At 36.8% G+C, this 24,061-nt stretch overlaps 1 protein-coding gene across 1 annotated transcript in view; it reads right to left on the reverse strand.

Annotated features, from left to right (window-relative positions):
• Nucleotides 1–238: 238 nt before the first annotated feature.
• The window catches only part of LOC149166494 (acetyl-CoA carboxylase 1-like), a 41,354-nt gene continuing 17,531 nt past the window's right edge, over nucleotides 239–24,061 (reverse strand). Inside the window, exons 5-32 of the mRNA XM_089432642.1 lie at nucleotides 21,675–21,767; nucleotides 21,286–21,381; nucleotides 20,817–20,990; nucleotides 20,614–20,707; nucleotides 20,316–20,503; nucleotides 20,114–20,164; nucleotides 19,554–19,593; nucleotides 19,345–19,469; nucleotides 19,067–19,183; nucleotides 18,868–18,942; nucleotides 18,662–18,718; nucleotides 18,439–18,543; nucleotides 17,657–17,743; nucleotides 13,592–13,783; nucleotides 11,897–12,085; nucleotides 9,946–10,056; nucleotides 9,755–9,847; nucleotides 9,300–9,476; nucleotides 8,696–8,773; nucleotides 8,339–8,461; nucleotides 5,982–6,251; nucleotides 5,506–5,855; nucleotides 4,748–4,985; nucleotides 4,310–4,623; nucleotides 3,891–4,104; nucleotides 3,449–3,628; nucleotides 846–2,987; nucleotides 239–718 (exon numbers count right to left, since the gene is read on the reverse strand). Of these exons, the coding sequence (XP_089288768.1) occupies nucleotides 659–718; nucleotides 846–2,987; nucleotides 3,449–3,628; nucleotides 3,891–4,104; nucleotides 4,310–4,623; nucleotides 4,748–4,985; nucleotides 5,506–5,855; nucleotides 5,982–6,251; nucleotides 8,339–8,461; nucleotides 8,696–8,773; nucleotides 9,300–9,476; nucleotides 9,755–9,847; nucleotides 9,946–10,056; nucleotides 11,897–12,085; nucleotides 13,592–13,783; nucleotides 17,657–17,743; nucleotides 18,439–18,543; nucleotides 18,662–18,718; nucleotides 18,868–18,942; nucleotides 19,067–19,183; nucleotides 19,345–19,469; nucleotides 19,554–19,593; nucleotides 20,114–20,164; nucleotides 20,316–20,503; nucleotides 20,614–20,707; nucleotides 20,817–20,990; nucleotides 21,286–21,381; nucleotides 21,675–21,767 (6,033 nt within the window). The 3' untranslated portion in view covers nucleotides 239–658. The remainder of the gene's footprint in view (nucleotides 719–845; nucleotides 2,988–3,448; nucleotides 3,629–3,890; nucleotides 4,105–4,309; nucleotides 4,624–4,747; nucleotides 4,986–5,505; nucleotides 5,856–5,981; nucleotides 6,252–8,338; nucleotides 8,462–8,695; nucleotides 8,774–9,299; nucleotides 9,477–9,754; nucleotides 9,848–9,945; nucleotides 10,057–11,896; nucleotides 12,086–13,591; nucleotides 13,784–17,656; nucleotides 17,744–18,438; nucleotides 18,544–18,661; nucleotides 18,719–18,867; nucleotides 18,943–19,066; nucleotides 19,184–19,344; nucleotides 19,470–19,553; nucleotides 19,594–20,113; nucleotides 20,165–20,315; nucleotides 20,504–20,613; nucleotides 20,708–20,816; nucleotides 20,991–21,285; nucleotides 21,382–21,674; nucleotides 21,768–24,061) is intronic.

Here is a 24,061-nt window from a genome sequence, read left to right on the forward strand (position 1 = left end):
AAGGTAAACCTTATATATTTTAGTTTAATCCTTAGTCAAAAAGTAAACTAACAGAGAGTCAACGCAATTTCGATTGCGTTATTAGCTGCCCGCGGCAGATAATAAGACTTCGGAGTTTATACAACAGATCAAAAATGGGTACAATATATAACCTATAGCTCTCTAGGCATGAACAAAAATGGTGATCTGTTGGAAAACAATGTATACAATATCAAATGGAAAAGAAACAGGGAACAAATTTCAAATGAAATATAATTTCTTATTTATTTCCTTGCCATTTATTTTCTTCTTACATGGGAAGAGAACTGAATGTTTTACAGTAAGGCCATCAGGTCAAACTCTTCCAGCTCAATGGAGAACGTGTGTTCCATCGTACATCCATCTGCTACATCAACTAGATTCGTAGGAAAACAACAGGAGATGTTTTACCATTTGCAAGAAAATACAAATGTTGCAATCATAACCAAATTGGGGAATAAACCAACCTACACTAGTATATCTTGGCAGCCCCATGGAAAAGCATTATGACCACTCCACAAATACACATTCATATTCTAATGCCAAGATAATTCCTGGTCATTCATAATTATTAATTACAAATAAAGAAAATAAAAGACCCCAAAAGTAGTCAAACTCTGTACTGGCATGATTATCAATCTCATGAATTAAGAACTTCTCGAAGTTTTTCCACCAGCTCTGATCTCATTGATGGTTGAACCTGTCAAAATTGCAATGATATTAGCATTCTTCATAGACACTACATTGATTAAAGATTCTCAAATGGTCCTTTAAAGCCAGGAATCATATCCAAACCTTTGCTAAAGAAAAATAACCACACAATTTACCTTTTTTAGAAGAGCAGCTAGACCTTCAGGCAATGCTTGCAACTCTTCCTTAGAACTTCCTATATCCAATAGCTGTCTGCAAACTTTCTGCGCTCTTAATTCTTGTAAATAGGACTCAAACTTGCTAGGATCATCTTTCCATGCCAAGAAAGCAGCGTCATCTTTCCATAACTCCTCTCCAGAATCAACCTTTGAAGCCAAAAACCAGTCCTTAATCAAACGCAAAGCTGATTTATGAGATAGGTTGTTTCCAGAAGCATCTCTTACATCCTTAATCAAAGAAGACTCTGTCAATCTTCGGTTCAATCTCTTGTAGAAAAAGATTCGTGAGTCTTCCCATTTTACAACATTTTTCACAACCCCTTTTGCTGCCATTCTGAAGGACGTGTCATGCAACTCAGCAAATCTGATGGCAATCTGCTTATAAAAAGGAAGCAGCTGTTTTTCCCGAGCTTTAATTTGCTGTCGTATTACTTCAGCCCCGGGATGATCATCCTTGGCTTCCTGTAACTTAATCATAAGTGAAATGAGATTCGGGTCAAGCCTATGCATGCATTCAAGCAGATCTTTTGTACAGAATTTGATTTCAATCATTCCCTCTGGTTCTAGTACACCACCTTTTGCTGTTGTTTCTGCATACATTTCAACTTCATCCGAATTAATCTTGCTATCAACTACCACCCATGCTCCTCCCCGTAGTTCCCCTGTTTTTGGTATGTAAACAAACACAGGTTGCTTGTATGTGCAGAGATTCTCCACAATGGTAGATCCAACTTGAAGAATTCCTTCAAAAAGATCCCTTTGACCAATAGAGAACCCTCTCCAGTTTGCCAAGATAAACAGAGGAAGCTCTTCCTTGTTAAAATCTAGCAAGGATTGTGCTGTTTTACATGCTGAATCTGGAAACCAGACCTGGCCTGCTTGGGGAACTACTCTCTCAGCAGAATCAAGTTGACCAGGGTCTGCAGGAATCACCTGCATCACTGTTTGGGTCTCAACAACAATAACACCCACAGGGATGCCCCCAAGCTTCGCTCGCCCAGTAACCACTGTTTTTTCCCACGCTTCTAATGTCTCTGTGAAGCACTCTTTGTCAAAGAGGCCACCAAGCCACCTACCATTATCTTCTACACCACGAATAGCTGCGCAAGGATCACATGAATTCTCTGGAGCATATTCAACTAGTCTATCTGGAGGATCTAGAGGCTTCACAATAGGAAGAGGTCCTCCTATATATGGAGGAATATAGCTAAGCCACTTCAAGATGGCTGAGACACCTTCTAAATCATCAGATACAGTTAGATGAACAACACCATTTGTTGCCATGATTTTTGGGCCTCCTAATTGCATATGAGAGCTATGCACTTCCCGTCCAAGAAGCTTATTTAGAGCTGAGTATCCAGTGAAAATTATAGGTTGATCAAGGCGCTGAATGCAGCGCATTCCTAACCTCGCAAGGTATGCACCAATACCAACTGTTCTGCCTGTTACATATGTCAATGTGAAAGTTTCCTGATATGCCCTTGAATAAGCACCTGCAATTGCTCCACTACCTGATAAATTCTCCACACCTAGTCCATCTTCCTTACCAATGATGTCATCTATAATCCATCTGATTTCACCAGATTCTAGCTTTAGCTCATGTGCTATTACAGATGGACCAATGAGCTTATAGTCTTCTGGAGTGAGATAAAGATATTGAAACCCACAGTTTGGAGACAACTCATCAAACCATCCAACTTTAAAGCAAGCTTTGACTTCTGCTGCCACTCCAATTCTTGCACCAGAGTTGGCAGCCAAATATATCAAAGGCAATTTCTTTTGACAAGCAAGATCAGTCACAGAAGCAAAAAAGGCATCTTCTCTTGTACCAAAAGAACCTGCATTATGTGTAACATCATTTGCCACCACTAAAATAGTCCGTCCACCAGGGAACTCAGGAGTGCTCATCTCCATGCACCAAGCTACCATCCCTACATCATTTGTTGCAACAGCTCGCTCTGCAGTGACCAGTGGAGTTTCCCAAGTGCCCTGCTTTTCAGAAAATATGAGCTCCCGAGCTTTGAATTTAACTTTGTCATTGCGTGTATCTCCATTCTGAAGGCCAGATGTCCAAATGCGCCGCAATGATGTCTCAAAAACCTACAATAAAAAAACTTCACTGTATAAGGAAAAATTATTTTGCATGGCATCACATAACAGCAGATAACAGAAGAAAAATTATAATGTATGTGCTGCAACATCTCTAACAAGCGAATTCAACAAAAATTTCAAGTGTATGTTCCGGAAATATTATAGGAGAATTTTGTTCAACATGTCTGTACAATATTTGAATCTAACAGCAGTACACATGAGAGACAATCTAGACGTTGTAAGGGGAGCAAAAGGGATCATGCTAGAACACATACAAGTTCAGATCTCTAGGAGAGAGAGGCCAGGGTCTCCCATTATGGGCATCTGGAATGAGATTTTTAGGTTGGACAATGTGTATAGAAGTGGTCTCGAGACTGGCAGATACCATTCTCCAAAATCATGGGTCTTATATTCATTTATCAAAGCAAATGCTGAAAGATAAGACATAACAAGGCATACAAACTATTTACCAATGGAAAATCATAACAGTATGTCGTATTATTCCTCCGTGCAAGAAGACGCTTCCGTTCAATAATGTCCAGGGATTGGTATCGTGCTGCCACAGGAACCCCATCCAGAGGTCCAGTCTCAGACAATGGGGACTGGTACACAACTTCTTGTGTGTTTGGATCCTGCACCTCTCGGTATATCTGCAATTAAAAATAAACTTTTCAAATATGGACCATCATCATTCAAAACTTCAAACTGAAATTCATAGTTAATACAAGATAATTGCATTTTGATATAACAACTAATTTATTGAAAGAATTAACTGACATATGGATTACAGCTGCATGAATTCCAAACTTCTTATTCTTATATTTTATTGTGGTATGCGATTGTGGTCACTAATAACTACTGCAGCCTTTGCCATATATCACTATTGTAGGGAAGAAACAGAGAGAACCATACATGCACAATACAAGTATGCCCAGTAGGATTCGTAACTACAATCCGCCATGCTCCATTTGCCACTCCCACTGAGTCTAGTCGAAACCTGATCTCCCATTCTCCAACTGCTAGCCGGTGCATACGAACACCAAGCATATCATGCACCTGGTAAGCTAAATCACGTAGAAACTCGGCAACTGCAACATCTTCCTTGCCACGGGTTATCTCTACTTTCCTGGTGTCAGAAGACTTTGCTTGTAAGAAACTTATGTTTGTGTGTGTTTATATATATATATATATATCTATCTATATATATATATATATTTGCAAGTATGTATATAGAAAAATAAACAACATAGAATTCCATGCATGAACCCCATCATCAACTGGATATGACTGTAAGTGGTATGGAAGACAAGAAGCAGAGGCTGAGAGATTACTTGGAATTAGTAACGAGATCACTCAATTCTTGTGCACACAATACGCAAAGGAACATGTGCACATGATCAGATTTGGCCATTGCGTCATGTGCATGCAGCTCTAATTCTTCTAAAACTCCCATCAAAGATTTCACGACACTATTGGCAGTTATTGATGTAGTTAACTCTCCTTTTCCATCAACAGATTTAGGCCGCCTGACAAGGGTACGGAGAAACATTCTGCGGATAGCTGGCTTGTCAATGACCGTGTACATGTGCCATTGCCGATCTCGTGAAGGTGCATAATGCATTTCCTTGTATCCTTTAAGTTTGTCCTGAAAAGCAATATTTTTGTGACAGGATAAATTAGATGCAAAACAGATAGAATCCATGAATGAAACAGAAAATCTTGCTGTAAACATCACTAATGCAAAATGATGAGTGTAGTGCAAGTCACACCAGTTCAAGGAAATTGGACAGAGGTGGCTCCACATGGCGAAGTGAAGGTTCTTCTTCATAACATTGATTTACAGAGGACCAGTGAAAGCAATGTCGCATGGGTGCACGACCTTCATCCCTCTGTATAAGGCAACTTATCATACCAATGCCTGCAACTCGAAGGCTTGATCCTAGTTTTTCCTCCTTCAATGTTTTTGCCAATTTGTTAACTCTTTCCTGTGCCTGATCTTCATCACCACTGAAGTACACCAAAAAGAAAGTTGCATTATACAGCAAAGAACAACTTAAATTTAGAAACAGCATATACCCAGATTATCATGTGGAATCAGTTTAAACCTGCAAATTGTTCATCTACTAATTAGCTATCAAAAACAGTTGTAAATGGCACGTGCTCCTTCATGACTTACAATGTACTAGGAAGATACCTTGAGCTTCCATCAAAATGTTTTCTGTTTCCATTCTACTATTCACCCATTTAAAGTATGCATACAAACACAATGCCTCTCTTACTTTTTTAAAACGTGCCAGACAAAATGACCTCATAAAAATGGCAGTGACGGTGTCTGTGCCATCTGGAGTGTAACATTCACAATGTTCTTAATCCAATATTTACACCGATGTCAACCGAAGCAGTAACTTCAGATAAAAGTGCAGAACTTTCTCATGCCAGATGTAAAGTGCCATTATAATGAAATTTAAGGGAAACTAAATGAAAGGAACTGGGGATAGGGTCAAACATCCTAGTCAGCAAAGCTTACCTATCTTGCAATAAACTCATTGGATGGTACACTCCAGCTAGAGCCAAATGAAGCATGTTCCCAAAGCCCATGGGAGTAACAAGTCCGCTTGAAACAGCACCATCAGTAGTATAAGATGATGCATGAGTTGTCTCCTTCAATGCCGCACTTACTGCTGTTGGAAGAAAATGAAGAGATTTCAAGATTACCATAGCTCCCCATCTCTTTTCTCCACTGTTATTATCCTTTACATTATCAGATAGAATAGTTGGTAAGCTACTGCTTGCAGTGCTTTCTTCTGAGAAACGCCATAATGCAATAAGGCCAGAGCGGTGCCACTGCATTCTAACGCTTCCCTTGATAAGATAGGGCTGGAAACAAAGAAAGATTACGACTGAGAAAGACAATACAAGATGCTGAAAATGACTCAAACTACATATCATTAATGAGAAGATACAAGTGGCTTACAAAAGAGACACAGAATATTTTATTCTTACCTGGTATAGTCTCCGCACATATGTTTCAACAACACGCCTTTGAAGTGTATGGTCACTGTGGTCAAACAAAGCAACAAGTGCATCTTCAACAGCCAACGGTGCATTTACCAGGTCCTCCATCCTCTCATCAATAGCACTTTTCCTTCGGGGCGTATAAGTGCGCTCTCCTTCCTCAGTAAACATCTCCAGCTCTGAAAGACTCCTAGCAATGTTGGTACGGAGTTCACTCAATCTTGTTTGCTCTAGTAATTGGCCAGCTTTCAGTGCCAACTGCATCAAAGTCAAGGTTGAAGATCCAGAGGGTAAAAATTACTGTTCATAAACCGTATTCTTTTGATGTTGCAGTCTCACTTACAGTAAAGCAAAGCATGTTTCACCAGATGAGTTGTGTTAAAAATAATTGCTTCTTTCCACTTGTTCCAAGTATACAAGATTTAGAAAAAGGAATAAAAACCAAAGTACACTCTCAAGAGAGAGCATATAATGCATTTTCTTCAATAGAGTTGAATTTATTATGATAAAGAAATCTTTTAAATCAGACAAAAGGATGATTCTAGTTTTGCTAAATAAGGTTATTCTTCTTATCAGGCCACTTTATTGCAAAAGACATATTTTGTAAAAGCTAGGCATAAAGAGAAAAGAATTTCACTCTTGGCACTCTAAATTTGGGCTTATGCATCTAGGAATGACATTCATTATGATATAAGAGTAGAAAAAGCAGTGTTGTGAAAATCAATAAATCGCGATTTAATGAAAAAATCGTGATTTTTTCCTTCTGCCGATCAAATTGCGATTTTTATACGAAAAAATCGCCAGTATTTTTTTTGCCGATTTTTATTGAAAAAATCGCGATAAAAACTTTAAAAATCGCCGGGGGTCGCGACAGCGTAGTTTTATAACGTTTTTTTGGGTTTTTTCATGCAATTTTTTTTGAAAGAAACAAATAATTTTTGAGTGGGGCAGCTTAATGATCAAGTCTAGGCCCTAGTATGGATATGCTATTCATGGTAATGTTAAATTCTTAAAAGTGACATTCTCCTTGATCTTCATTTTCATCCTTTTACTTAAATTTTTAACATTACCATGAAATGACTCAGGATGTTTGAGAGTGGTTCCAGCCTCATTGGATTTCATATGGAGAAAATAGAATTTTAGATTTCATTTAAAATCCAGCAGACTTATCAGTTTTTCAGGATTTCAGGATTGGGAGATTGTAATGTTTCCAGGTGACACCACCTGCCCGGGCTACCCCTGCCACCAGTAGAGGACGTGGTCTACCTCCTATAGCTCCTACTTCTAGTTCTTCAACTTCTAGAGCACATCAGACTCCACTGCCATCTCCACCAGCACAGGCACCAGCATCTACATCTAGAGGGAAAGGGAAAGCTGTGGCATTTTCTCGCAAGAGGGGCAGAGGAAATCAATAGGATTAGACTTTCATTTTATTGTATATGACATTATGACATGATGAGATACATTATCATATTTTTTGTTGATATTTTGAGGCTGAGTTGGGACTCAGGAGTCAGGACTTACTATTCAGGACATGATTCAATGTTATGTGTGATTTTAGCGCTAGAAATGATATTAAACATCTTATATATTAGTTTTTTTATCATATTTATGTGTCAATGTATTTATTTTATGTTGTAGATGGTTTAGATATTAAAAAAATTGACAAAAAATGAATATTTTTGTACCAAACGATTTTTTCCCGATTTTTTCCAATTCTTTCCCGATTTTTCCAATTTGTTCCCCGCGCCGATTTAACCCTGATCGCGATTTTCACAACATTGAGAAAAAGAAACCAAGTTGGTTTTCTTTGTGCAAACAGTCCATGTGAAGCGGCATTATACATAGTAAGTTGAAGATAGTAAGCAATTAAAGGAAACACGAAATTAAATAGGATATAGCAGAAAGTAATATTCTTCATATACAAGTGCTTTGATCCAGAGTTTGCAAGAGTGATGGCAGCAAGCAAGGATGCTGAAGTAAAAGTAAATTTTTCAATGGTGTGTTACGGAAGAACTTTCAAAAATTGCAAATAATAGAGAGTACTGTGAATGGCAAGCATTTAAAAATCCATTTCAAAGCACTTGAAATTCAGAAACAAAATCATCAGAGAGAAGATAGCACCTTTAGCGCAAGAAATCACCATATAGGCATTTTAAGAAAAAATGTTTTTTTCTTCAGCTAAAATACGCTTCACAGTTCCAAGCCAATGTAGAATTTAACTCTAGCTAAATAAAACTTAATTTAAGCCAACATCAAGGACCTGAACTCCACATCCATATCTACAGAACAGCATTGAGGCCAATGATCAAGAAAATGTTAAACTTTCAAGTCTAAGTCCACACCTCTGAGTAGTTTATATCGCCCAGAGCAGAAAAACGAATCAACTGCTCTCTGTAAGCAGCAGGATTGGGGTAGACAAGAGCTTCCATTAGTCGTAAAATCAGTTTGTTTTTTCTCTTGATTCCCTGCAATTGAAAAAGGAATTACTCATTTTTTACTTTCCAATCATTCAAATTGAATGTTGGGCACATTAAAGATGGTATTTTCACATTAAATATGTAAAATATGAGATAATAGCAATTCTATTATTTTTTAGCCATTTTATACATTCAAATCTCAAAATGGGAACATGATAAAGAAAGACAACAAAGAGAAAATACGTAACTTCTGAAAATAAATTATCTGTATATCTGGTGTACCTGATGAGAAAGCACCATGTCTACCACCTTCAAAAGATCCTTTTTATGCTGAAGTCTAAGACCTTCAATCACATCAGCCTGACACACGAAAAACTCTTCCACTTAGACCCTGTCTCGACAATGAAAGCTTAAAAATTCATTGCACTTATTCCCTCTTTCTTAAATAATACAGTTAACCAAAAAGATGAACTTAAATAAGATGAGCCAATGGATTCAATAACTGGAATGTGATCTGTATCCTCAATGTTTCTTTCTTGTGGGAAGTTAATTTATATATATCAGTATAACATTCCCTGACCTCTTCGGTATAATTACATTTCAGAGCTTAGCAACAAGACATATATGCTAGCTATTCTCACATGATAAAAAAAGGATCCTATTCCAAACATCAGTGCTCTGATTTATTTCTACAAGTAATCTCATCTTTATTATTATAATATAAGAAGCACTCAAAATGGAAGAAATATACTTATCGATTATGCAAAATATTTGTGACATGAGATCAAACAAATTTTTACCATTACATGAAACTGCAGTTGCATATGACATGAATTATTTACTCGATAATTCATAAATCAAAGGACCGATATAAACTTAACAAAACCTGTGCATTTTGATTGAAAAGTTCTTCAACATGTAGATATTCCTCAAAGAGTGATTGAATAATGATACGAGCATGACTTTCCCGCCCTCCTTCATAAGACTTTGCAAGACTGAGCAGAGGTTCAACAAGTCTTTCTTGTGCAGCCCTCTCTTTGTCAGGACAAGATGAAAGGAATGCCTGACATATGAAATGATTTCTATAAATATCCCATAACAATACATCATAAAAAGAAATAAATGCAGTCTTGTAATTGCAACCTATAAATTTAGGTTCAGCTACTGATACAGATATTGTAACAATAAGAGAACTTGGAAAAAAAGACCTCTATACAAAGTATGGGCAACGTGAAATTCAGGTTCTTGACAAAATATTGTGGAAGCAAACATGTTGCTGTCCAAATGCATGGGATTAAACACAATATGAACACACATGGAAACCTTCCAAATAGTACTGACCTCAAATGTTGCCCGTAAAGCTTTTGCTGGAAAATCTACATTTCTTGGAGAAGTTACAAAGGATGTTTCATACACCTTATATTTAGCATCCAGCTGAGAAAACACCAATAGATTAGAAAATATAAATGAGTAACGCAAAACAAACTATTTTTCCAATCCTTTAACTTGGCACTCTTATTCAAGGTAAAAACCTGGAATTTGAGATCTTTCGGTAATCGAGTTGCGAGAACAGCCATGCACTCTTGCCACTGTAGTGAAGGAAGTTGAGGATCATCTAGACAATTTAGCAAAGTCTGCACTACCTGACATACAAAAGGAAAAAATGTATTAACTTTCCTGATTTTGAAACAATAATTAATATAATTTATTAAAAAGTTTTAATCCTTGGGAGGGAAATGATAACTTGCCTAATTCACTTTTCAACAATTTCAAGGTCAAAAATTAGCCTTCCAATTATCTAGCCAATGGCCCTTTTCATCTGGAATATTATATTGTGGCCAAACAACTAGATAAATCATCCAATAATAATTATAAAATGAAACTGAGGACATCAAATTACTTAAATTCATGTGCAAACATCACAATACATCCTTACCTCCTATATCTTCCTGATAAGCAAAAAAACAATATATGCTCCTCTAGAAAGAAGGTAGTTTTCTATCCTAATGGTTATCTTCCTCCTAATTGTCAATTAGGACAACTTCCCCAACTGACTCAGAATATGTTGTCTTTAGGTAGATAGTCACTGAATAGGAAGAGTTTTAATCATCATAGTTCAAAAATAGCTAACGACCTTTCCTGAGTTACATACACAAGTAACAAGGGCAATTCTGCACATGTAGTTGTATGTGGTAATGGCAAGTAAATAGGTAACATCCAAGGGACAACTATGCACAAATTTACATATTGCAGAAATCGGCAATTTCATAAGAAGCTTGCTTCCAACACGAATACAGAGTCCAGACAACGGGGTTTCTTTTGGAAAATGCATTTTATATCATTGATAGACAATGAAAATTTTATCAGGAATCATACATAATTAAGCCAAGCTGTGAGTAAACAGACTACCCTTCCCTAATATAAACAAGAAAAGCCAGCATATCTGCCTTGGCCCCAATCTCAAGATTCTACATCTTTCCTGAAAATGCTAATTCTGGCAGAAAATTGTGCTGCAAATCTGATCTAAAAACTGTGAAGTTGCCCAAATGAAAGGGATTAGCTACCACCTTAAATGTGGCATGCTGCCTTTCACAAGAAAAAAACTGGTCAATCTTATGGCATTCCAGACACTTCCCCAGACTGTCAGATTATCCATCCTAGAATGACCCTTTTGAAATGAACTGGATGACAAAGATCAGCTTCATCACTAGAATTAATGTCTGCTATTGGATCTGTCACAAGCAGAAATGGGACTGCAAGATTGCCATAGTCTTTGGGATTAGATTATTGCTCAGATAAAGGGAAAGTAATGAGTATGTTGTATTTTGTGGATCTGAAAGTGAATATCAGTAGGTGTGTGAGAGAAACATTCAGAAGAGATGGATTGGGTACTAAGCCAACCATGCATCCACCGGCCCATTCTTCTTGTGGCTTACCCCAATCAAATGGCATGTCAACAAAATGATGAGGTTGGGTGTCCCAGGCAAGTTTGCTGGAATATATATCCCTCAGACCTGATAGGCTAGTACCAATTCTGAAGAAAGTTTGTGTTACGCAGTGCAGTGGCTCAGCCTCCAACATGATTAAGGAATTTTCTCTCCGCCCATTCAGACTCGGTTTCCAGTCTCAGCGCACCTTGACATCCTTCTACTTGTCATGATTTTGTTCTGCACTTCCTCTTTTAGCTTTGTACTTAGCTCTTTTTCTAGAGTTGCAATAGGAGCTACCTTTGCACTCCAACTACTTATCAACAGTAGATGTACCTTATCATGGTCCTTCATTGCATGTTACCAGAATTATCTTACCATTCCTATCTTATCTTGTTTGATATATATATAAGACAAGATGTAAGTCAGTAAGTTATTTGGATGGCAAAAGTGTGAAAAAGACAAAGAAATAGAGAGAAGCAAAAGTAAACTGTTTTCTTCAATTGTCCCTCTGGTGTCTAGCTATCCGGATGTAGTTAACAAATGGGTTACTTACTTCATTGATATCATGTTCATAACCTGCAAGGACCATGTGTGCAGCATTTGTACTGGCTGCACATCGCTGATGAACCTTTCCAGCTACAGCAGTGGGAGGACCAAGAAGAGGAAAGCTTCCATGAAACGGTTCTGCTTTCCTAACAGCAGATGGATCGTCCAAGTCAAGCCCTGCTATGAGATCACCAGCCTGTTGCAAATAGAAAGAAATTATTTTAAGTGATACAGCAACAGCACAATGAACACACGCATGCTGATGTACTTTCAGAATCATGAATAAACATTAAACAATAACCAATGTTTGATATATCTAATACATTCAAAGCTCATGTAAATTTACCAATATAAGGATAAGCTTTACAACCCTCACTCAAAGAGAGCATGACTCACTGGGGGATTCTTATTTTCTATTTATAAGAAAGGTGCATAGATGACTTTGTCCTATTAAGACATGTTTCTGAGTTAATATGGCCAACAGAGTTAACTACCACATCTGAGACCAGTGAAAGTCACAGCAATGTTGATAGCCATGGCCCATGGATGCCGCATATATCACCAGACAGGGCCAGATGTAAGTCCTGGGAAAATTTAGAAGAATAGATACCCCTCAATCAGGGCATATAAGCCAAAGAAAGGGCCCACTTCATTAGCAAAGGATCATTTATAAAACAAATTTAATAAACATGGACACACACACTCTTCTTTAACAGTGACACGTAACCTTTTTTTAAATTATTTGAAATTGAAATGCACTCTAAAACTCTGAAATGCGTTTTATTTCTCTCATACCAAGAAGAATAATAGGTAGTTCAGAGATGATATATGATGTCAAATGCAAGTCACTACTTGAATATTGTTAGTGAAAACAATATTTTGCAAATGCTCAATTCCCTTTAGGCCCTCAATCAATAACTCCACCTAGAGAATAAAAGTACCTTCGGCATTGAACAAACAAGAAAGTGGATTTTCAATGAAGGTTTTTTTGACTAACACGCATTGAACTATGTTATTTGATGGATACACTGTGGTCCTCAAGTTCTAAAAAACATACAATGGATGATAACATAAGCTAGAACTTAATTGCTGAATCCTCCAGCATTTAAGTATCAGCAATCTCATGAGTGTCTACTGCAATTTGACTTTGTTGGATATTACCGTCTTAAACTGAAAGAAATGCATGATTAGTATTTAAAGAAGTAATATTGTTAATCTCCAAATGATTCTTTCTAGGAATCTTTGAAAGGGACTCTAAAGCTGGCCAAGCCAGTAGGGAACAAAAATGCATTTCAATACACAAAAGAAATGTAAAAAGAATAATGAAGACAAGCAACTCCACTTCAAAAGGAATATCTTGGCCCCGTACGATTGGATTAACAAAGAGTTGTACATTCCTTGCAGCAATAGACTTCAAAGCAGCATTATATGTATCTCAGCAAATGCAAGTTTTTCTTAATGAATGCAAAAAAATCCTAATCCAGCACAATCACAGTGAAAGCCAGAATCATATCTAAAATATGAATGGACTAAACTTTTAAAGCTTCAATTTGGGGCGTAAAATGACCAATTCTTTGAAATAAGGCGCTTCAAAGGCATATTTTATGGATCTGAACTAAAGGCATTCACTGCAGAGTGCCAGCTTTATGTTCAGAAGCATGACATTTGACAATCAAAATGTTGCTTGCGAAAGTAATTTTACCTGCATTGCCTGGCCCTCAGTCATCTTGAAGTGGATTGTACCAGCAGCTGGTGATAGCAAAGGCATACACATTTTCATTACTTCCACTTCTGCATATGGTGCATCAGTGTCCACGTGTGTCCCATCTGGAACTAGGAACCGAAGAAGCTTGCATGGTGTCTCAGCAACTAATTTAGATGGATCATGGTCATTCTGTAAAATAAAGCTACATCAGAAAGCTGTGATGATCATGTAAATGGTGCAATTTGCATATGAACAAATAGCAAGACATGAAAAGACGGTTACATTTTAAAACAAAAGTATTCTTAATCCTTAGATGTCCAGATAAACAAAGATAGAGTTTGAAGTTAGTGTTGAAATTGTAAATATGGTCAGTCTTCGTAATATACTTTTGGTCACTTGATGTAATTATATTTATCATTGTAAAGCATATGTATAAATGCTTGAGTGAAAGGAAAATTTATTTTGAGTCAAAGTCCCATTGTGACTTTTAAAAGATGTAAATGTGAACTTTTGAAATAAAATTTTTGGCTCCAAAAGTGACAAGTCGGCCCTGGCTAAGAGACACGTCCATTCACCCTAGACAGACCACTATATAAAGGCAGCTTGAGCTCCTCATTTGGGCAATTTGCATTCCTCTCTCAAGACAGTTTCTGGTCAAGTGAGGGAAGGACAAAGAGGACGGCCAAATTTTCTCTCTCTAGCAACTCGCATGTGTGAGGAATCTCTCTCTCTCTCTCTCTGGTTTGCATTTTCTGGGGCAACTATTGCAGGGGGGCGAAATTTTCTGAGTTACTGGGGCAACAGCTACAAGGCCGAAATTCTGGGCAACTAGCTATTTCAAGAGGGCTGAAATTCTGGAAGTGCGGGATCAGTTTGGGTGACTTGACTTGGAGGAGAAGGCCAGGTTTGACCATAGGTCTAGGTGTGTCTCTCATTGAACAAGAAGAATTTCTCCATTGAAAAGGTTGTTGGGTTTTTCCCCGTAGTGGGTTTTCCCACAGTAAATCTTGTCTCTCTTTTGTACATTGTGATCTCTATTGTTCTACTGTTCTTTATTGTTGAATTTCTGAAGTACAATTGCTTAATGATATATGGAATAAGTTAAAAAGATCTAAGATTCTAAATCAAAAGTAATTATCAGAATTTCAGAAATACTGTGCTAAAGCCTAACCCTAATTGCACTAGAAATCAACAGTTAGATCTCACTAAATTGAGCTCATGTTCAACAGAGCCTTAAATCAGCAACAGCATTCTTCAGAGGACACAATCCCAGTTATATTTTTAAGAGAGATATCATCATGTGAAATTCTCTCTCTTCAGAGACAGCTACCACCACTCTAGCCAGTTTGTGTTTTACAATGTTCTATTATTTTATTTATTAATAGAAGTTGGGTTTTTATTATATTACTGTGCTCTCTGCTATATTTCTCTGGAAGTGTGTTTCATTTCATTTCCTGCCTTTCATTTCATTTCTCGTAAAACCCAGATCAAAGTGGCTCTGCGCTTGTCTTGGTTTTGTCCCCTAGCCAAGTCAGCTTGGTTTTAGGTTTCCATCACTCTAAAGCCCCTCCTGTATGGTCAAGACTCAAGCCTCAGCCATCTGCTATACTTGTCAGCAACCTAATAGAAACCAGGCCTTGGTCTATCATCTTCCACACAGTGTGGCAACCTTCGAGGTTGGAAATTCTATACTGCATATGGAAGCATCATAATAGTAATACCTTTAATGGTGATTATCCTCAACTGAATTTCAATTTTTTATTTCAAATGGAAGTAATCCATTCTTGCCTTCAACAGACTTGCACACAATCCAATAAAGTCTAGCTGCCAGCATGAGCTTTGATCATTTGGGAGTATTCTTTGAGCATTGGGGATCTTCTCCCTACACAAGCAGAAAGTACCCCACCCTCCAGCAACAGAAAGCCAGGCATGGAAATAACGATAACGAGGACACCAGAGAGCCATTGGGATGGTCCCAGAACAAAAGTTCCAATCATAAAGGATCCCATTATATAGACAAGATAAGATAGGATAGGATAAGAAAATTTTAATTATGTACAATGAATGACCACAATAATAGGCTGATGAAATTTGGATGTACAACCAGTGGAAGTACATAGTGGGACTCAGGAGTACGAAAGCAACTCCTATCACCACTTTGCAGAATGCAGAGAAGCTAAAGAGCTAGACAATACTAACCAAAATAATATAGATACATCACCTGTGTCGAAAATAAAATGTGGGCATCAAGGGGCATCAGATCTAGAAGCAGAACGATGGGAGAAAAAGAATTCCCCAGCAGAGTCATCAATCACTGAGAAGGGACTGATACACTGATAAATCTCTTCCAGTGAGAAACCTGAACTGAAGGGACAGGGATATGTGATCCTGGGTAGAAGCAAGCTGTCTGCAGCAACTCTCCCAGCACTTGAGACCATCAGGAAAAATCTAGTCACGGAACTCCGAGTACTTGAGATGGCTTAGAGGAGAGTACCTGAGCTGTGCCATAAGCAAAGCCTCCTCAAGGCACTGATGGGAATCAGTCTACCAAATGCAAGTCTAGAGATCCACAAAATCAAACAGGTTGGGGCCCAAATGTTGTTAAAGAGGTTGTGGATGGAGGGAACACTAAACTACCAAACATAGCAAAGCATGTGCCACCTAAATGATTGGCTGTCATACTCATAATTGCTAAACACCCATAAGGGGCTTAAAGTTGGTTTATGATATAAGACTATTGGACTTTGAGTGCTGGCACCAATTTTGTGATAAATTTGTAAAATGTTTATTAGCTAGGTCAAATTTGTTTGTTTATGTTGCCCCTCTTGACTAGTAGAGACATCATTTTCAAGAGGAAATGATGCATTTTCCAGAAAAGAAAAAAACTAACTTAAAACCTCTAAAATAGACAGGAGTGAAAGAAGGTCTCCAAAAAGGAAACAAGGAAATGTAATCATGCCGCTTTCATAGATGCTTTTACTGCTTCGGTAATTGTCTTAATCAGAAAAACTACAGCATAACACATATGTGATAATGGCAAGCATAGAACAAAATTCACACTATGTTGTACTAGAATGCAGTACATACTCTCAAACCACAGACGAAATGAAGAATATGTGGTATGTCACTTCTAAATCCTAGCTATTGTTTAAATAATTAAAAGGATCTTGAGCAGTGTACTCTTGACAATAAAAGTTTGTGTATCGTTTGATAATGGATTGTGAATATTATAAGATTTCATGGAGGAACTTCAACATATTCCCCAAATAGTACTGAAATCGGGTATCATCACTAAGAAGCATGAAAACCATCATATCAGTTGAGTGAAATTATCCAGACTGGGAGGAAAGAAGAGGATAAGAAAAGCAGCAATTAAATGAGGGGAAAACTAATCTATCAATGTTTGCAAAGGTCTTGAAAACATATAAGTTTATAGGAGTCTAAGCATAACGAGCAAATTCAAATGGCATTTTAAATTTTAATCCAATTATGACACTAAAGTAAGCAAGTTGCCAATTTGAAGCATAGACAAAGGGCAGGGCTAGCTGATTCATATTTTATTGTAATTTGAACATACATAACTGTTCATAACCTATCTCCAAGTGTTAGCTCAAGTGGTCACGAACCAGACATGAGATCTCTTATCTCTCTCCCAAAGTTGGGGAGGTCACGGGTTCAACTCTCTCGATCCCCTCAAGGTTAGGCTCCATAATCAGGTCCAACAGTTTACCCCACATTTACTATCCATGGATCATGGAGAAGTACTAGAGGTTTTCTGACAGGGTTTCCTTGGGGGAAAAAACTGTTCATAACCAAAGTGGGCAAAATGGGGTGAAGTTTTGAAATACAAGCATTAAGATTTTGCTATGAATCTAGTAATCTTTATGAACGAGTATAATTATAATCTAGAATTTATGGTTGAGTGTATACATCATAACTATAAAATTAAATGGAATTTAAAATTCATCCATAACAGCATTACCAGATATCAGATATGCCATCCTTTACAAAATGTAAGAATGAAAAATAAGGAGCAAAGAACAAAATATGTTATTAGGGCACCTGTAGCAAGCAAGTTCGGCCATCAATCAGAAGGCGAGTACCAGCTGCCTCTTCTTCTGCATAGATTACATGACTGTTCCCATCCAACTGCCACAAATAAAAACATAAGTTTAGTTTCTTTAACCTATACAGAAAATGATGAACTTTGTGTAATCATATTAATGCCATTCTTGTATGGCTGCAATCCAGTGATGCAAAAATGCTTTGACAGGGAGGTATATAATGCAGATAGCGATATGCATATGGATTTTCCTGAGAATCACAGAATTGACAAGTGTGTGATGTAAAATCAGGAAAACAGAAGTTATAAACAATATTTTTGTAAAAAATTAAACAAAACAAAAAATAGGAAAAAAACAACTATGTAGAACTCAACAAAACCCAGAATAAATTGGCTAAAATTCAATCAAATGTAATGAAATTTTGCCATAGCAGTAAGGGAAGTCAAATGATATCAACAAAACAATATTCAAAAACTACTAGGGAACAAACGAAAATCAAACCTTTCGCTTGAGAGAAATTATCATATCAACTGTCATATTTGCATAAGCTGGCTGCTATGCATTTCAAAATTCAAATGTTTGGATTGCTCAATATTGATTGAATTTTAACTGTTTTAAAGGCTCAATATTGACTGTATATACACAAGATCAATAAATAATTCAACAAAATTAAATAGGAAAAACAAAAAGCTCCATATTAGGACAAATATCCTGAGGTTATTTTGTAACAAAAAATGCAAAAGGTATGAAAGTAGTACATAAGGAAATAGAGGGAGGCACCTGCATTAGTAGCCCTCCATCACGTAGTGTGTGTACTTCAGCTTCAATTTCTGATTGGTTAAGCCTTAGTCTATAACTGCCTGGTCCTCCCCTTACTATTTCAATCTACAAAAAAATAATGAAGAAATGCCATATACATATAGAGCTTCCATTATTCCACTTCAAAATAATAAACTAATTAGAAAAATACACAACTGCTGTCAACTTTCTAAGGAATGCATACCGTATATTTGATCCCTTCAATGTTGAGAGAGACTACGGAATTCACCAAAGAGATATTCTGCATTTCCAAAACATGCCAATAATATATATTTAAAAGATTAAGAGGGTCACATAAGACATTGCTATGACAAATTTTCCTTCGTAAAGGTACAAGCAATACTGTAAATGTAATAATTTCCCTGATTATTTACTTGAAACACATCCTACCTTTGGAGGGATTTGTCCTTTCTCAAGATACCCAATATATTCGGAAACCCTTGCCGCACTCATTGTTGTCGCTTTCTGATATAAAATAAGCCTGTTAGAGCTTGATATTGGGTAAATGACCAACCAAGGCAATAATAGGACATAGTAACATAATACTCCCTCAAGGTTTTCCAAAACCTAAAGTTGTTTAAAGGCTTACATAGAGTGCTCCTCCAACCACTGAAAGGTACCAAGGTGGCCTCTCTGCTCTAACATGCATTGCAATCCTACTGTCTAGCCAACCAGTGTGAATCTTGTTTTCTCTATATTCCACATCCTGTAAAAATGAACACACATCTTTTATGCAGATCTATAATAAAACAATATTATCATGTAACAGTGTAAAAATTTCCTCGCTAACTTACTTGGAACCATGCCTAAGAAACTGTCATAACACGATGTAATGTTAATGTTGGATATACAAAATGATTAACGTACATGCAGAAGGTCTACTGTGTAGTCAACATTAGTACGAATCTCTCCTCGAATATGAAGTTCCTTCAGTCCAAGTACCATATTAGCTATGGCCAAAGCTCGAGATTCTCCGAAAGCAAACACGTGACCTGAAACTCATAACTATTTTTTATTAACAGTACATACCTTTAGCAGAAGCAATTACTAAGCCATTGAAAAAAAATAGTACATACCAAACTGAGAATCTGAAAACTCGTGAATTCCTCCTCCTGACTGCAATGGACATGAAAAGCAATTAATCTATTTTAGTCAAAACCATGTTACAAACTTCAGTACTATTGAGAATTTAGATATGGCATGATTAGTTAGTCCTATGAGGAAACTTTGACAACCACATCTGCTGAAATACATGATTCACAAGTATGCATATGGCAATCAGAGGATGTGATGCAGTAGTAGCTAGTTAAGCCAGTACAAGGCACATGAAGTATAGTTTTTCCTGCTTTTCACAGTTTATGATTGAAGTTAGAATCTTGCCACAAAGGAAACCAAAGATGAATAACCCTGCTAGTGAGAAGGGTATGGAGTAAATGAAGTTATATACATCCTAACAATTTGCAGATAGCTACTGCATCACAAAGTCTTTGCAATGACCCACTACTGCCCATCCCATATGGAAGGTTTCTCACATTAAGTTAAATGAGGCAAGAGCATGCTTCATGTGAGGATAAGGTGCAAGAGCAAATACGAAACAGCTATTAAAGTTATATTATGTACAAAGAGGGGTCATTACCTTAACAGAGAAATATGCCCATACATTTGGCTTGCTTTTAAAGTTGAGTTCCTGCAAATATTTTAAAAATACATGACAAATTTCAAGCAGGGAATAATTATCCAGAAAAAGGTATCTATGTTCTAATTTCTAACAAATTCTTGCCAATTTATTTCCACCCTAATATCTCTCAACAAGTGTCCCTAATAGCATCGTTTCAAACCTGCACTTTGCCACTGGTGGGCTTAAAACCATCATCAGGATCTTCACTTGTCACGCGGACTGCTACACAGTGTCCTTTTGGTCTGACAGATTCTGCCAAGTCAAAATCAAATGGACTAGCCTTTACCGATGTCTTCCGCCAAGCATCATAGCCTGCTCCTGCTTCCTTTCCATAAAATCGTCTTATTTCTAAGGCAGGGGAACACCAAGAATATCAGTACATAGGAGGCTTCCATTAATGTAGTCAAAATATAATATCAACAAAGATTACTCGAGCTGCAGCCTGACTCAGTGCATACCAGGAATTTGCCAAAGAGGAATGCCCATGCCTATAACAACTTGGGTTGCCGGTAGGTTTATTTCAGCTATCCACTCTGTAACAGGATGCTCAACCTACGAAGGCATGTAAAACTTAATTAAACAACCATCCTATTCACCTCAGGACACCAAGAAATTCAAAATTAACCTATACATAAAAATTCTTAAAGCTAATTCTACATACCTGTAAACGAGGATTCAGTTCTAAAAAATAATATTCACCAGAGTCCATGCTATAAAGATACTCAACAGTTGCAGCCCCAACATAGCTTACAGACTTTGCAAGTCTCCGTGCACCTTGCTCTAACTGCTTCACAGTCTCTGGTGGAGCAACTGTAATTGGACCCTCTTCTATAATCTGTAAATCACAAGGAATTGACATCATTAACAAAAATTGCATAAAAAGTGCTGAGGTGTAATGCTGAAATAACGACCATCTAGTCATAATGTAACAGGCTTCCCCATTCTCATTCTGTATTTATATATGTCAGTGCAATAGAATTCACTGCATTCGGAGAGTAACACAGTATACAACAAAGTGCTAGTTACGTCTAACTTGACAGGGCATGGAAAATACATTAACACCATATTCCATCTAATCTATTTCACTGGAAAACAGAATTATAAGACAAATTAAGGAGAGAAATCCCAGCCTTTTGGTGTCTTCTTTGAACACTGCAGTCCCGACTATGTAAAGCTGCCACATTTCCATACTGGTCACAAATTAGCTGCACTTCTAGATGTCGACTCTGTAAAGGTAGTTAATAATATGTTACAAAAATATTAACTGCACATAAAATAAACAGAAAAGTAGGTCCCAAGTAAACTTTGCCATTTCTTGTTTCATACAGGATTAGACATAACAATGAAGAAACACTTATGCTTGATTCTACAAAATCACATTGCCTTACTAGAAATCATATGTCAATAACAATTTCAACTAAAATAAAGAATACAATTATAAGTGGTGTACCAGCAACAACCAAAATGTCTTCCAAGTTCTATTATCAGTTATTCGTTCTTCCTTGAATTATTTTAGTACCTGAGATGCAACCTTCATGATAAATATTGGAGAACCTGGAACCTCTCCCTGTACTTGTTTGAATAGGGCTTTGACTTCTTCATCATTATGAACCTACATAGAGATCATTGATTTCCAAGACCTAATCAGATGCATTATCCAATTATATCTCACTAACAGATGTGAGATATTTTATAAAGTAAGATGCTCTGCAATTACAATTTCTAGATTTTTTTTCCATAAAGCTATTTAAAAAAGGCTAGGCCGTAGCATGGATGAACACATAAGGAAACAAAATCTTCATAACCCAACTAATGCAGTTGTTTGAAATCAATGCCTATTGTGTAATCTGGTTAGCATGTCAGGATTGGCACATAAGCAAAGCTACATGAACATCACCACATCAGCATCTAAGATGTCCTTGTGCGTAAGATAAAATTTAAGGAATTATCTGAGTAGATCTAAAGCACACAATTTTAAACATGCACACAGCTTGCAAGAACTAGTTAGAAGAAAATGTGCTGCAAGAACTATATATGCAAAGTTCAAACAAGTTAGAAGAAAATGTGCTGCAGATAGATAATATTAGATAGCTCTATGGTATAACTGGACTCTTAGCAATATCCCATCATAATCTAAGAGACAAAGACCTAGAATAGATATAAGGAAGGGACCAGTCTGAAACATTGCTCCTTATAAAAATCAAATAAGACAGCTAATTTGAATTCATGCTTCAATTGTAGGGGACAAAGTATGACACAAGCCAACCTTTTGAGTCAAAAAAGACACGAGTGAGAGTTTCTTACAAGCAACCGGAGCTTTGGCATTACCTCCAGGCTCCACCACAGTTCCTTTTAAGGATTGTTGAATTGGTAATTATTCTACACTATATAAAAATAGTTAAATTGATGTGCCCTTCAACTCTCTCAAAAAGATGTGCATGCCACATTGTATGTGGCAGCCCAAACAACTGTGCAACTAACTATAGGAGGTATGGGCTTAGCCGATCATGACTGTAATTGGCATACAATTTGACACTTGTGATATATATATGTGTGTGTGTGTGTGTGCGTGTGTGTGTGTGTGTGTGGGTGGGTGGGTAGGTGAGTGAATGAATAAATTGGTGAACATTTTGATACAACTGTGTAATGTTTCCTATTGATTAAGTGCCCAAGGGAGGATGAAAAGCCTATCCAACCTCATAGGCTATAGCAGTGTTACTTGGGAGCGGGAGCGAAAGCAGGGAGCGGGAGCGAAAGCAGGGAGCGAGAGCGAAAACAGGTGTGGGAGCGACATTTTAAGAAGCTCCCGGTTTGGGAGCGAATCCCAGAGCATTTTTTACATAATATAAAAAAAAATTATATTTTTTATATTTTGATACATATATGTCAACAAAAACATGTAGGAATGATGAATTAGATATAAAAACATAAAAAAACATAGATTGAACCATATAACAACAATCGTCTAGATTCTAGCAGTTATAATCTTCATCAACCACGTCTACAAGTTAGTAACATACAACATATTGAGTCTCATGATTCATCAATCTTAAAGTTTCAAGCTTTCATAATTCAATATATAACATTTATCATCATTGATCACCAAAGTTGTACTTGTAAGCTAAGTGTAACCATTACAAAAAACAATATCTAACATGAAATGAAACAACTTTCAACTTTCATGAAGCATCATATTCATAATTCATTACTAATGAGTTATAATTGCCAACTTCAAACTTAAATTGTCATATATTGTTTAAAAAAATATCATAATAAATATGAAAGAGTCAATAGTTATAAAAACTACTAGAAACTAGAAAAGACAAGTAAATCTATTATCTATTGCTTATGCTTGGGCCTCTTGCCACCACGAGAAATGTCTAATTTTTTAGTCTTGTTGGAAAATCAAGATCTTTGTCATTAATATCACCCTCTAAGCATTAATATCCAGAGGTATTTTTGTCATTACCTCTGGATATGTATAGGGATCTTTGTCATTATATCACCCTCTAAGCATTAACATAGGATAGAAAAAGCATAGCATGTCAAGTCAAGATTTTGTTTGAGTGATGCGTACATTTTTAGGAGGGTCATGATAGAGGAGTTCGACAACCAATGTCACTAACATCAAGGTACATAGAGGGATTGGTGCTCTTGATTAAATACGAGTTCCATACCCTAATACGTGACAAAATTCAATGGAAACATTGCAATCCCCTAATCCTGAAATCCTGAAAAAACTAATAAGTTTGCTGGATTTTGAATGAAATCTAAAATTCTACTTTCTCCATATGAAATCCAATGAGGTTGGAACCACTCACAAACATCCTGAGTCATTTCATGGTAATGTTAAAAATTTAAGTAAAATGATGAAAATGAAGACTTTTACTTTAAGAATTTAACATT

Source organism: Pinus tabuliformis, chromosome 5_1 (genome assembly GCF_031772625.1).
Source record: "Pinus tabuliformis cultivar Carrire ecotype Pingquan chromosome 5_1, CPIR1, whole genome shotgun sequence".
NCBI lineage: Eukaryota > Viridiplantae > Streptophyta > Pinopsida > Pinales > Pinaceae > Pinus > Pinus tabuliformis.